The sequence below is a fragment of the Camelus bactrianus genome, chromosome 17 (assembly GCF_048773025.1).
Source record: "Camelus bactrianus isolate YW-2024 breed Bactrian camel chromosome 17, ASM4877302v1, whole genome shotgun sequence".
Taxonomy (NCBI): Eukaryota; Metazoa; Chordata; class Mammalia; order Artiodactyla; family Camelidae; genus Camelus; species Camelus bactrianus.
This window is the reverse complement of record NC_133555.1, coordinates 33192538-33206870: the sequence shown is the minus strand read 5'-3', so window position 1 is coordinate 33206870 and position 14333 is coordinate 33192538. Positions and strand designations below refer to the sequence as shown.

Here is a 14333-nt window from a genome sequence, read left to right as displayed (position 1 = left end):
CTCATTGCACGGACAGTCCCTCTGGCTTCCATGCACAACTACAACCACTAGACCCTCCAGGGCCAGCACTCTCACCCTAGGTGCTGCCTCAAACACAGACCTCAGCCACCTGAAAATCAGAAAAGCCTGACACCTTCCCATCAGAGCTGAGTAGGTACTACTTCAACATGGTGACCTGGGGAAGAGCAGTCCAAGACCCGAAGGAGTTGCTGTTTCTCTAGCTGTTTCCCCACCTGCCCCCATGGGTCCTTAGTGTCCCATCACACCGTCTTCAACCACACCAAGCCTTCCTCACTCCTTACTTCTGAAGCCCTTCCTCCCTTCCCACTTGGAAGAAGTTCCCTGAAGGGAAAGCCAGCAGCCCCAGGCTTACCTCGCGGAGCTGCTGGACGCCCCCAAAGATCCGCATCACCCCGTCGATCTCCTGCTCCAGGCGCCGGGCCCAGTGCTGCATCCTGTGTGCAGAGAGCAGAGAGGTGTCAGGAAGACCCGCTTGGAGTGGAACAGTCCCGTCCTGGCCCCCTAGGGGTGACCCGCAGCAGCTGCCCCTTCAGAACCCAATTTTCACTGGAGGAGAAGCAGAGGCTGGGAAACAGAGTGCGCCTCTGATTCCTTTTGAAGTCTGGACCCGGTGGCCCAGGCTCTCCTCACGTATTGTCGGACAGCCAGGGCGGAGAGTGGATTATAGTTAAAATGCACCGAGGGAGTCCAGCGGCTCCAAGAAGCCTGCAGGGAGACTATTTTTCACTGTGAAGAGCAAGCCCTTGATGCTTCTGCTCTGAACATGGAAACTCAGGATATCAGGGAGGAGAGGACTTGAGTGAGCCTGGTGTCTCCTGGATCTCAGAGTCTCCTGTCCCCAGGGCTGGGTGGGACCTGGGCAAGGGGAGGGAACACGAGTCACTGCTGCCACAACCAAGTCATGGTTTTGGGGCAGGTCCCTCTGAGCCTCATCTGAGTAGTGGACATGAACATGCTGGTAAACAGATGTTTATCTGAGGCTCATCACTAGAGGACCCACGTGAACCACCCACCCATGGGTCCAGTTCAGAGCATCCTGCCCCTTTCTGGGGGCCTGGCAACCACGAGTCCTTTACCTAAGCCACCAGCCTGAACAGGTCTCCTCTACACTGGTGCCACTCTGAGCTCGTTTTAACCCACCTGGGTCTCACTATCCTCCAGCAAGTGGGGATAATTGGAGGCCATCTCGTAGGGTCTGAGAAGTACACATGAGAACTGGCAGGTCGAGGGTCCAGCACAAGGATCTTTGAGTGGACAGAATGGACAGCTGGTCACGAGGCCTTGTATTCTCAGCCCATACCGATGAACAGGGATGGTGTCTGGGGAGAGTCCTGGGCTGGGTTCTAACCTGTGACTACCCTGTTAGGCAGTGCCAGATCAGGTGAGCAAAATCACACCAGTTCTTGCCAGGGGCTGCCAGCCAGAAGGACACTCTCCACACTGCCAAAGGTACTTTCTGCTGTGACCAAGGCCCCTCTTCTATCGGGTCTAAAAGGCATCTCAACCTCTCCTTCCCACCAGACACAGAAAGAGGCCTTTCCAGGGAGTGTTCACGGGAGAATTATTACAAAGACTGAAACATGCCACCGGTCAAGCACATCCCATGAGGCCAAGTAAAGGTGAGGTGAAGCCAGCCCCCCAGTCTCTGAGGGAAACCAAGGAGCCATGGGATCCGGGAGATCATGTCTGGTCCCAACACCTGCCCTGGGCCTGCTGGCTCTCCTACCTCCCCTACTGCCACCTGGGGCCAAGACTCTTATATCTCCCTGGGTCAGAAGATCTTGGGTCTCTATCCAGCCCCCTGTCCCATATCTCTGTGGCTGGGGGGCTGGGCTGTTGCCATCGTGTGTTGTCTGTTGGCATGGGAACTCAGATCAGGAGGCAGGCGGATCACTAATTGCAATTTGCCAAGCTGAATGTCAGGACCATGATGGAAAAAAAAAAATCAACATCAAAAGAAAGAGGTATTAGCTTCAGCTTGTTGCTGGCTGAGGCACAGCCGGATGCCCACCTCTGCTCCCCACTGCAGGGGAAAAGCTAACCCTGAGCCCAGTGGAGGCCAGGCTAGGAAGGGTGATCAGACCTCAACCGCCAGCTGGGGGAAAGCAAAGCCCAGTGGAGACTGGAGAGCCTGCTTGGCCCCAGGGTCCTGTGTCCAGCTAGGCAGGTGGCATGTGAATGGCTGAGGTCAAACAGTTAACCTCCAAGGGAACCATTAGTTCTGCCCTGGCCCTGACCGTGACCTCAGCTATTCACTGGTCTAGGGGACAGAATGCCAACCATAATCTTTCCTGGGACTAACAGGTACAAGGGCTCCCACTACATCTGTGATGTGGTGCCAGCATGTCACCTGCTCTCTCACATCAATTCTCACAAAGAAGCAAATCACCACTTATCATTCCCATTTTACAGATGAGGAGACTGAGACTTATGAACTTTAAGTGACCTGCCCAAGGTCACCCACCCAGGAAGTGGTGACATAGAACTTGTCCCAGGGGTGTGCTGGAGTCAGCAAGAGCCAATAACATGCATCTCTTTCCAACTGTGCATTCAGTGTCGTCACCTTAGGAGTTTGAAATTGGTCATAGTGGGAATATTTATACCATAGAAATTGGCAAATGCTACCAATCTCAGTTTTTCCCCCTGGAGAGTGAACTGTAAACATTTACCAGCACAGCACTGATTTGACCCCAGGCTGTTGACTCTTTTCTAGTGTATCTATGGTTCTTCCGTCTTAGGATTTCACAGATGAGAGTAAAGGAAAATTAATTGGAAAAACAGACATGGATGCCAAGTTTTTACTTTGCTCAGACAACACATTATTATAATCACCATCATTTCATCAAAAAAGGCTATTTCAACACTAAAAAAAATTTTTAAGAGCCAAATCTCAGGATAAAGTCCAGTTCTTCTAAAGACACACACACATTCATTCTCCCTATCTTTCTCTCCCTCCCTCTCCCTGTCCCTCTCTTTGTTCCTCTCTCTCTCTCTCTCTCTCTCTCTCACACACACACACACACACACACACGCACACACACACACACGCACACGCACACAGAGTCTCCCCACTCCAACCCCAGGCTGAGCAGCTCTAGACTCTGCTATGGGCCATAGGGACTGGCCCACCCATGACACATCAGAACACACACCCTGCTGGGGCCTAAGGGTGGCTCTATCCCTTGGTCTGGCACCATGGGTCTGGGTAGACCCCGGGCCCCAGCTGCACTACCCTTTATCACAACTCCAGGGAAAACAAGTTATTCTGATTATTCACCTAAACCAAACTCAACTAGGAAGGCAACAGGTGTCCAAGAGTTCCAAAGAACATTCATTTCATCAACACAGAGACATGACTTTGTGGGTGCTGGGGTTCAGCTGGTGTCCAAGTGCTGGCTCCAAGGGGTGACACAAGGGCCTGAGGAGTCCAGGAGTCAACTATGCACCTGCAGTGTTCATACCCAAAAGCCAGAGAAACCACACACCAAGCCAGAACTGGCCAGGCACAGTCCTACTTACTCCGACAGGAGGGCATAGGGGCTTTGGGAGGATGAGAGATGCATCAGGATCCATGGCCTCACTGGGTCAAAGACAAACTGACCAAATCCTGCCTGGGCTCCCATCAACCTGGGCCCAAGTGCCTGGCTCTGCCACTGCCTCCCTGGCCAAACAGTGTGGCCCAGGGGTCATCCTCCCAACAGGGCAGATCCACCTGCTGGCTCCCCACATCCCTATGATTTTCCATGCTCTTCATTGAGATGACACTGCTCATCTCCAAATGTCTCTAAGTGCCAAATTAGCAAGACAGTGAGGAGAGAAAGCGTTTGGGAGGAGGCACGTGCAGCCAGGGACTGCAGCCGGCATGACTGGCGTGGGCATGAGACTGGGGACAGCCTCACACCACCATGTCCTCCCATGTGTCTGAACCTAGCAGGGTGACAAGTTATCACAAACAAGATAACTGAGGCCCCTGGCAAGGATGGATGCAGGGCCACATACTATAGACAGAAGCCAGACCTGCCCCCCTGGCTCCATCAGCTCCATGATCCCACCCTCCCAGGACAATGCAGCCTCCAGGAAGCCTCAGGAAGAGGCTACCTCTGCCAGTTTTGTGACCTCAGATAGTTCTGCACCCTCAGAAACTTAGCTTCCTGATCTGTAAACAGGGATGATATAACGACTGGCTGAAAAGCTTTCACAGCCAAATTCATACAGTAACCTTGAGGGCAGTATTATTACTGGGCAGTCCCCTGAAGGCTAGAAGCTCACCTAATCCAGGCACCTCCCCCCATCCCACCCCCTCCTACCCCCAGTGCTCAGGAAATCCTCCGTGAATGCCTGCTTGGGAGCAAAGGGCACAGAGGGAGGGTGCTGTGGAAAGGGTTTCCCTAATGGCTCCCTTAACCTCCTGCTTCTCAGGCTGAGAGAGGCCAGGAGCAAGGGCAAAGATGTGTGGGTCCCAGGACTGGAGGTCCAAAGGTAGCCCAGCAGGAAGAAGATGACACTGTGGGACTCTGGGCCTTAGTCTCCAGGGCACATTTCAGAACCAAGAGGAGTAAGTAGGGAAGAGGAGGTGTCATCATCAGGCAGAGGAACAAAATCATCCATGTGTGGGGTGAGGAGCTGGGGCTGAGGACCCCTTTTAGCAAACAGAACCATCAAGACCCCAGCTAGAAAGCTGGGGAGGCCCCAGGTCAAACTACACAGCACTGAGGCCAGCTGCACAGGCTCCCCAGATGGGGAGGGGCAGGGTCAGGAGGAGGAGGTAGGGAAGACAAGAAAGAAGGAGGGGAGGGAGGACAGAGAGGGAAGCAGGGGGGCGGGGGGAGCCTGTGTGCAGATGCAGCAGCATAGTTTAAGCTGTTGCCAGTTGTTAATTTTATACATAAAGTTGTTGATCAGAATGTGATTTAATTGTACAGTATAATCCAGGCTTTTGGAATAAATTATGCAGAAAACTCATCTATAATTAAACAAATCAAAAAACCAGAGACAGGTGACACTGCAGGTTCACCCTCAGAGGGCACGGGTAGGTGTGGGTGGCTGGACCCTGTAGAGGGGCAAGAAGGAAGAGGGGGGGCTTTGTTCAAGAGCAGAGAGGGGAAGGCCTAGTAGGGGTGAGGGTCTCTGGACCCCTAGCTACCTCTGCAGGTCTTTTACACCATTTCCAAGGAGGCGGGGTTTTGTTTTTGTTTTTGTTTTTGTTTTTGTTTTTGTTTTATGCCATCAAAGCCCTGCTACAGGCTGCCTCCACCAGGCAGTCTGCCAGGATAAATCCCTTTCAACTGGGGGCCTAAGAGCAGTCCATAGCCCTCTCCTCAGCTGAAGCAGGGCAGCCATCTTGGAGGGGGATGCTGAGGGTGGAATGACAGCTGAGGTGGGAGGAATGGACAGCAGGACAGGACCAGGCTTTGGCAGGTGAGGGTGTAGGGGTGCAGGCACAATGGAGGCCACCTGCTGCCAAGGGCACTGTGAACCAAACTTGGCAATGGTGGGGGCCCATGGTCTCTTGCTTCCCTCGTGAGACTGGCCGATTATTCTCTCAGCTCTGGGGGAAGCAATGATTTAAAATAAAGTATTACTTAATTATTCTGATTATATTTCAGCTGGCCTGCCTCCTCCCACCTTGGCACCTTCGCAGTCCTCTGAAGGGGAAAGAAAAATAGGGCAGGAAGGGGCAGTGGTATGGGAGAGACAGACTGAGAGATGCAGACACGAAAAGAGCCCAAGGGAGCCGGTCTAGAGGGCCTGTGTTAGGCTCACCCTATCCCAGGGGAAGAGTACTGGTGGGTGGGCAAGGGGGCCACTCCCCTTTCCAGCCTGGACAAGCTCAGAGAGCAGTTGTGGCCCCTGCTGAAGCAGGGTTTGGGATACAGCAGGCCCCTCCTCTCAGCCACAGCCCAGCTGCAAACAACAGGAAGCTCAGGGCTGTACCCCAGGATCATGGCATCTCCAGAGCCACCTCCCTCGAGGAGTCATCCCTGACCACTTAGTGTATGACCCTCTCTATTTCAACTGAATGCCCAGATCCAGCCCTGGCTCTTCTGAGACCTTGGACTAGATGTGTCCTCTTAGGCCTCAGTTGTCCCATCTGGAAAATGGAGATAAAGCTCATCAGTTGTCCACCTCCCAGGACTCCAAATGGAGGCAAGTAGAAACCACCACCCCACGGAAGTGATGCTAGCAATGATGCCTGCCCCACACACTCATGCAAACACAGACCCATCTAGACAGCAGGGCTGCTCTCCTCTCAGTCCAATTCCCTTCCTCAGATCTGCAGTTCATTAAGCATAGGATGGCTGTGCCTCCTCCTTAGACTGGGGCCTCTAGGAGGGTTGCAGCATCCCCTGAACTGCCTCAGAGACCCTGACACAGGGGAGACTCCTTGGGAAGGAAAGGACCATCCATGTTCAGAGCATCCTTCCTGCTTGTCTGCTCAGAAGAGAAAACACTTGGGCCTCAATATCTTTTGGGGCTCAAAGTCTAGGGCAGAGCCCCTGACCTTGATTTGATCACAGTCTCCCAAGAACAGAGGGCAAGTCTAGCCAAGGTCATTCATTCCTGAGAGGCAACTGGTCTAAGCCTCTCCAGACCACTGAGATCGGAGTGCCTGAAGGCGTGGAGAGCAGTCAGCACTGGCCTTGCACTGCACAAACCACAGAGGGGAAACTGAGGCAGGGGGAGGGGGGAGATGGGAGCATGCTAGCTCAGCTGATTCATGGTGGACAAGGCTCCTCAGTTAACCATCCACCACTTCACAAGCAGGTAAACTGAGATATAGGACTCAGAGGGACAGGCTCATCTTCAGCAGATTTGTGATTCAGCTAAAGGGACTCCTAGTGTGAGCAACACGATGCTCCCAGGAGTACCATCCCCACCCTTGCCTGCCCATTCCATGCACACAGGGATGAAGGTATCCCACTTATCACAAGGGATCCTTGGAGATCCCCTGGAGCTGGGGAGGGGCTGGTGCTGCCAAAGCTAAAATTAGTCCAAATCCATCGGCCTCGACTATGTGTATCTTGGGACCCTGCCCAAATACTGCTCCTTAATGAGGTTATTCATTATGGGGCTGTCCCTTCCTTTCCTTTGTCGGGGAAAAAGCTTTCCCTTCCAGTTGGCTCTTGGCTGGGAGGCAGCAAGCCTGTGCCTCCCCTCTCAGACTAACAGTGAACAGTCATCTGCTTTAATTAGGGCACCAGGTCCAGCCCAGTATTTACTCCTAATAGCCTGATGCAGGGAAGGGAGGAGCTGACGGGAGGAGAAGGCCTGGAACCAGGGAGTTGCATCACCAGGGCTGGGAGAGCCGGGCAGTCCGCTTGGCCCACAGAGGGATAGAGAGTGTCCCAGGCTCACACAGCAAATGGTCACAGCACTCTGCCCCTCTCCCCGCCATCAGTGCAAGATTGAGGGCCCACAGAGCACCAGCAGTCAGGGAAGACAGCATGGATGAGGTAAGCCAGGGACATGCAGGCTGAGAAGGGGAAGGAGGTTTCCCAGCAGAGGTTAGGAGGAGAGCATGGAAGTCCCACCTGAGTCTGACTTCTGTGTCTGCCATTGTTGGCTGTGTGACCTTGGTAACATCCTTTCACCTGTCTGGGCCTCAGGTAAATCATCTAGAAAGTGAACTAAAGCAGCTAAGGTGGATATAAACCTGTGCTGTCACACCACAGCCACAGGGCTCCTGAGCAGCCCCGCAGCAGGACCCTCCTCACCAGGCCTGGTCTGGGGTTTTCCAGCAGTAGGGAGAAGCTCCTAGGGGGACTGCTCTAGCTTCCATAGGAACAAATTCTGCCCCAGCCACCCCTGCAGAACTCAGAGAGGGGCTAGAAGGCACCAGAAGCCCAGGAGATGAAGGAGGTGTGCAGCAGGAAGGAAAACGTTGGTCTGCGGGAGATGTGAGGACTGAGGCCCAGAACCAGGTTGGAGGACTTGGCCAGGGTGATGGTCTGTGTGGGGAGGGGCGCCGGGGCCATCTCTCCTCCAGCCCCTGCCCTGCTCTGTGGTCCACACCCAGCTCTGTGGTTTGATCTCTCCAGATCTCAGTTTCCCTCTCTGCCCAAGAAAGGGTGGCCTGAGGTCTCCACAGGCCAGGTGGAGATTTGTTTCCCAAGGAGTCTGATTGAGACCTTCCTGCCTAGGGCCTGCATCAGTGAGGTCAGGGCCCTCACTGCACAGCCTTAATTATCTTCACGGCAGTCACATCATCATCCCCAGTTCTCAGAGGGGAAAACTGAGGCATAGAGCAATTGAGCCATGTGCCCAAGGTCACACAGCTAATGATCGCCAGTCAGGATGATATACACATCTCCTCAGATGCAAGTCTTAAATGCCCAGCTGCTGCATGGCATGTCCACTTGGATATCTAACGGGCCTCTCCAACTCAATGAGTCCAAAACCCAGACCCTGACCTCCTTCTGGATCCCCTCCTCCCTTCTCTCACCACCCCTGCCACCCTTGGCTCAGCTGATAGCAGCTCCCCAGTTCATGACCAGAGCCTCAGGGTGACCTGGAACCTGCTTTCTCTCATATCCACCTCCAATCTTTCAGCAAGTCCTGTTGGCTCCACCTACACAATCTGCCCACTGCCCCCCACCTCTCAGGCCCCTAGCCTGACTTGGGTGGCCATTGTCTCTCTCCAGGACAAGTGCAGTCGCCAGTTCATAGGTCTTCAGATCCTGCCCTTGCACCCACCTCCCCAGGGCTGTTCACCTCCACATGCAGCCAGAGCATCCCCTTGGAAGAGCATCCCACCTCTGTCAACACCAGGCTGCAGCTCCACGGCCCTAGAGGAAAGGCAAAGCCCACCTAGGGGCCATGCTCTCAATGATCTCTTTGACCTTGCTCCTCAGGCCATGCTGGCCTGCTCACTATGACTGGAACACACTCCTGCACTCCGTGCACACGTCTTTGCACACGCTGTTCCCTCTGCCCGGATCAGTCTCTCCTCAGACATTCTTAGGGCCCCCCTCTCCCTTCTTTTGGTGAAGTCCACCTTGCTTCCCCATTTTGAGTTGCACACCCCCAACCCCAGCAACAACTGATCTCATGTCCCCTCCTGGGACTATTCTTTTCACTAGAATTCTGTCAGACCTCCTCTCCCTTGTTCACTGTCCGTTTCTGCCCTGGGCTGTGAGCCTTGAGGGAGAAGTCTCCTGCTCTCCACCCTGGAGGAACAGGCCTTTGGATGAGCAAACACACCTCACCAGAGGGGGCCAACCTCCCCGCCATCCTGCCCCAGCCCGCACGCACTGGTCACTGGAGCAGGCCGGTGGGGAGTGCAGTGGCAGCCTGCGTAGAGGCTGAAAGTGCAGTGGCTGCCCCAGGGACAGCCCAGGAGGCCCTTCCTTTCTCCAGCTCCTCTCCGTATGAATTATTAAAGCTCATTTATGATGGGCCTGCCCAGGCCTGTGGCTTCCCTGCATAATTCATGGCTCTCCCAGAAGGGCCAAGTGCTGGAGCAGTCACTTCTTCCAGGAAGCAAGAATAAAGTGTGGGGAAGGAATGGCCCAGACCTGAGCTATTCTCCACCCTAACCCTGTCACCCTGTCCCCATCTCGGACAGCCCAGCACCTCCACCCACCCTGCCCCATGGTGCCATCTCCTGCACACTGGGATTCTGGTTCCCCGGGCCAGAGTCCACAGGCTTTGTGTAGACTCATCCACTCCCCTCTATGTGCCTCGGTTTCCTATCTGTGGACTGATGGAGTTGGTGATTTTCAAACTGCAGTGGCAGCTAAGAGTCATCTATCTCCACTCCCCTTGGGGCCAAGGTCCATGGGTCTTCCAGATACCAACACCCACGTGTCACTGTCTGTGAATTTCCCAGCAATCTAGAGCTAGGACTGAGTAACAAGCAAGAGGAGCTCATGGATTAGCTAAGACTTCCCCAGAGCAGAGCAAAGGGTCCAGGCCAGGGATACAGAGTATGGATAGTCACTCTGCCCAGGATCCACTCTCTGCTCCACAGGCCCAGAGCCACCTGCCCCAGTCACTAACATAGATCGAGGGCATTTTGGGCTCTGCAGTGCCTCCTCCTCTTCCCATGTTCCCCATGTAGTCAGGCATAACATGAACATTACCCCTGCCCAGGCCCATTTAACAAACAGGTAAACTGAGGTTCAGTGGGCTGGCTCTTGGGAAGTAGAGGTAGATATATTGACACAGTCCCTGGGTGCCCAGCTAAGCACTGTGATGGGGGAGCCGTGCCCAAGCCTGGCCTCAGGAGGTGCACAGCAGAGTTGAGGCACCTGTGGAGGTCACCAGGAGAGTCAGGGAAGAACCCAGGAGCTCCAGCTACCTGTTCTTGCCCTGCACCAGTAGCTGAAGCCTGACTGGAGGTGGTAAGAGGCCCTGTCCACGTGTCACCAACCACTCCAGTCAGATTCAGTGATTCACATACTCCCATCTCCCCTTCTAGACATCCTCCCCACCCCCAGGATGAGTCAAATCCTTGCTAAGCCACAAATAATCATCCTCTGTGTGCATCTTCAATACGACCTCTTGCCTTGAGGAGGACAGAAGCCCCCTTCAGGGTCCTCTGTTCCTCTTTAGGGTAGAGACCCCTCTGTGGAAGCTGGCAGGGCCCCAGAGGACACTCAAGTGCAGAGGAGAGGTGGAGCAAAGATCAGAAAAGAACTTAACCTATCAGTGCCAGCTTTGTTCTCTGGCCTTGGCCCCCATCTACCTGGCCAAGTCACCTCTACCAGAAAGTCTTCCTGGGTTTCTCTCCACCCCTTCTCAAACCCACAGTCCTCTTTCTATTTTACTGACCCTTGCTTTAGGTTAGGGCTGCAGTTTGGCTCCATCACCAAGCTCCCTGCAGAGCTTAGCTTGCAGGATGGTAAAGAGTCTTCTGGAAACGTTTGGGGACACATTTTGCTGAGCATCCTCCTATCACCAGACTGGTGTCTGCTCTGCCCACTTCCCTCTGTTGTGGGAGAGAGGCTGGAGCACAGGACAGGAAAAGGGTCTCCAACTTCAGCAAGTAGCAGAGCACCAAGGGAAGGAAGGAATCAGTGGTGCGGAGCACCTGCTGTGGCCTGGGTGCTCTGGGGTTGAGCCCCTGGAGTCATATGGTACCCTCAGCTGTGTGCTGACTGATTCAGGCCCACTGAATATGGATAAAGACTGAGGCCTAGGGACTGAAGCAAGGCCTCACAGCCAGTCTGTGCTCAACCAGAATTTGAACCCAGCAGAGGGTGATTCCAGAGCCCTGGCCCCTAGGCAGTTAGGCCTTCTTAATCACAAAGTGGATGTCAATGGCCAAGACTTAGGAAATAGGGTGCAGTAAGGGCCGCCCCTCATTTATAACCTTTTCCACCTTTGAGAAGGGGTCCACTTCAAATCAGGGCCCTCACTGCCTCCCCAAGTTAGCCAAAGCCGGGTGCAATCAGAAAGTCCTTCCTTACACCCCACCAGAGCTATCCTGCTGTAGGAGTGTTGTCTCAGCAGTGCAGAGCCCAAGCTCCCTCAAATCTTTCCCACGAGGTGGTCCAGACCAGGGATGGGGAGATGCCCACTTCCTCTGGGATTTGCTCCTCACTAGTGAGTGCCAGGCTTCAGTGGGAGCCAAGCTGCATGTAAATCGAATGTAAGTGCTCAACCTGCCTTGACATGCGGTGGGCTGGTTACTCTCCACGCTCTGTAGTGAATCCTTTAGCAGTGCAAATCCCCTCTTCAAGCTGCAGTGAGGAGGGGCCTTCAGGTGCCACCCCAGTGGGCTCATCTCCTTCTGAGGAGCCCCAGGTTGGTAGCTAGGTCAAGAGCCTGTGCTGTCCTCAGGGCTGACTCAGTGAGAGGCAGGTTGGCCAAACCCGGCAGGGCTTATCTCAGACCACACACTCTGAGGTGTTTCCAACCTTTCACAAACTCCCTACTAGCTCCCTCACTCCCCATCCATCCATCCATCCATCCATCTATTCATTCATTTATACAGCTACTGAGCCACATTCCAGGCTAGGACTGAGAAGGGACACAGCGGTGAGCAGGGCAGATGCAGACCTGCCGTTGGGAGCTTGGAATTCAACCAGAGCAGACATCCGATCTGATCTGGACTCAATAAGTAGAGGGAGGAGTAGTCCAGCGAGCCTTAGGGAAGCAGGATGCACAGCAAGGTAAAGGGGTCTGGCCAGGTAAAGGTGGAACTGCAGAGCTGGAGGGCAGTCCAGACAGAGGGTACAGCACGTGCAAGGCTCAGCAGTGAGCTCTGCACACGGTGATGCCCTGTGAATACCCACAGACCAACCACGGGGACCAAAGCAGGCTGCTCTCACACTGAGGCCTGCAGCGCTCCATCCTCAAGGACACGGTGATCACCTCCATGTGATGGATGGTGAAGGGTGGTGAGCTCCCGACAATGGGGAGATGAGGAGAGTGGGTGCAGGCAGTGGATGCTAAACTAGGGGTTCAAAGAGCAGGGTTCTCTGTTCAGTCCTCGGCACCCAGCCTGGGCAGGCACAGCTCAGCTCCAGAGGCTCACATCCGGCTCTGAGGCACCTCCACTTGGATGCCCTCGTCTGCATCTCAAACTCAATGTGTCCAATACCTGATGGTCCCCTGGACTGACCTTCTGCAGCCTCCTACAGCTCACCTGGCGACAACTCTGTCCTTCCAGCTGCTCAAGCCAAACTTCCTGAGGTGACCTAGGACCCCTTTCCCTTTCTTACACCCAGACCATTGGCAGATTTCACCACTACCATGGACACCACCCCGGTGCTCCTCTGTTCACACCTCTCCGGTGGTGTCCACCTCAAAGTCATGCTAATTTAATGGCCCTGCCTACCCTGGCCTCCACGGCCCTCTGACCTCTCCTTCCACTCTCCCCTTCTCCTGCTCTAACCACAACCCATCTCAGGGCCTTTGTGCTGGCTGTGCCTCTGCTTGGGACACTCTTCTCTCAGATACCCCTTGGTTCCCACCCACTTTTCCTTCCAGATTTTGCTCAAATGTTTTGGTGAGGCCCACTCTGACCTACCCCCTTCATTACACCCTCCCCCAAATTCATCCTGTCTCTTCTCCATGGCATTTGTCACCTTCCAACATAGCATGTCCCCTGTGTATATCACCTCCCTGCACCGTGGTCTGCCTGTCCCCAGTCATTGCCTGCCACACAGCATGGAGAGGATGAACGAACGGCAGGCTGTGGCGAGTGTCTGTGGAAAGAACAAATGTGCCCACAGCCGGGGAGGCACTGACTAGAAGATGATGAACTGAGTGGAAGCCTCGGGCTGCACCAGGATTTTTGGGGGCACAGCCTGTATGGTTAAACCCATGGGCTGACCCACAGCCATGCCTGAAACCCAAGGAGAGCCCACTCCAGGCCCTTGCATCCCCCTTGCACTGACTCTTGGGCCACCCTTGCCCTGGCATTTGACCTGTTTACGAGTCCAACTCACACATCCCCAAGGCCAGTCTGTGAGAAAGGCAAGAGGATGAGCTGCCTCTCCCCATTGTTCAGGTGAGAAAAACAAGGCTCAGAGTAGCTGTCACCCACTTCATAAATTTTATGTAACACAAGGTTACCGACTTCTTGCCTTGTTGGGAGAGGCACTGAACTAACACATGGCCTTTACCCTCTCCATGTCGGGAGAAGAGGCCCCGGGGCTATGTGAATCTGGGCATTCCCAGGGAAGGTGGGCTCTCTGAGCAGGGGACAAGGGAGCTGCTTAGCTCTTGGAAACTGAATCCATTCATTCCACTCACTCCACAGACACTAACTAGTGCCCATCACACCTGAGCCATGGTGCAGAGCCTCCTAGTCCGGGCATCCCCATGCTGCCGTAGACTTTGTAACTTGTGCCAGGGGAGGCAGACAGCACTAAGCCTCAACTCAATAAACATTAGAGGTTGAGGATGGGATTATTATTCGCCCCAGCTAGGTGGGGGCTCCAGTAGTAAGACCCTCCTGCTGCTGCCCCACAGTGCAAAGCACTCACGATTCTCTCGTTATTTTTTGACACAGACATAAAATATCATCTCCTGCATATGGCGTCTGGCACACAGCAGGTGCTCAAAAAATAATGCTCTAAACTTACAACCACAAAATATAGAGATATGACCCCATTTTAAAGATTAGAAAACTGAGGCACAAAATGACTCATGGTTACATATAGGGCTCTCTTTATGACCCTAGTTCCTCCCCTCCTTAAACCCCATCCCCTGGACCAGGCTTTCTAGCTGGCAGCAGGCAGACACGGGGAGGCTAACAAAGTCCATGGCTCCAGGTCCCTGTAGACGGCCCCGTGATGTCCCCACCCTTCTCTATTTTAGAATAACAGCCTCCTCCATATGCCACCAGTCTGGAAATCACC

The 14333-nt window shown here is 54.1% G+C and overlaps 1 protein-coding gene across 15 annotated transcripts in view; it reads right to left on the bottom strand.

Moving 5' to 3' along the window:
* The window catches only part of CACNA2D2 (calcium voltage-gated channel auxiliary subunit alpha2delta 2), a 136920-nt gene that overhangs the window by 110109 nt on the left and 12478 nt on the right, over positions 1-14333 (bottom strand). For all 15 annotated transcript variants that reach the window (XM_074344827.1, XM_074344831.1, XM_074344829.1 and 12 more), the window contains exon 2: positions 374-455. In XM_074344827.1, the coding sequence (XP_074200928.1) occupies positions 374-455 (82 nt within the window). The remainder of the gene's footprint in view (positions 1-373; positions 456-14333) is intronic.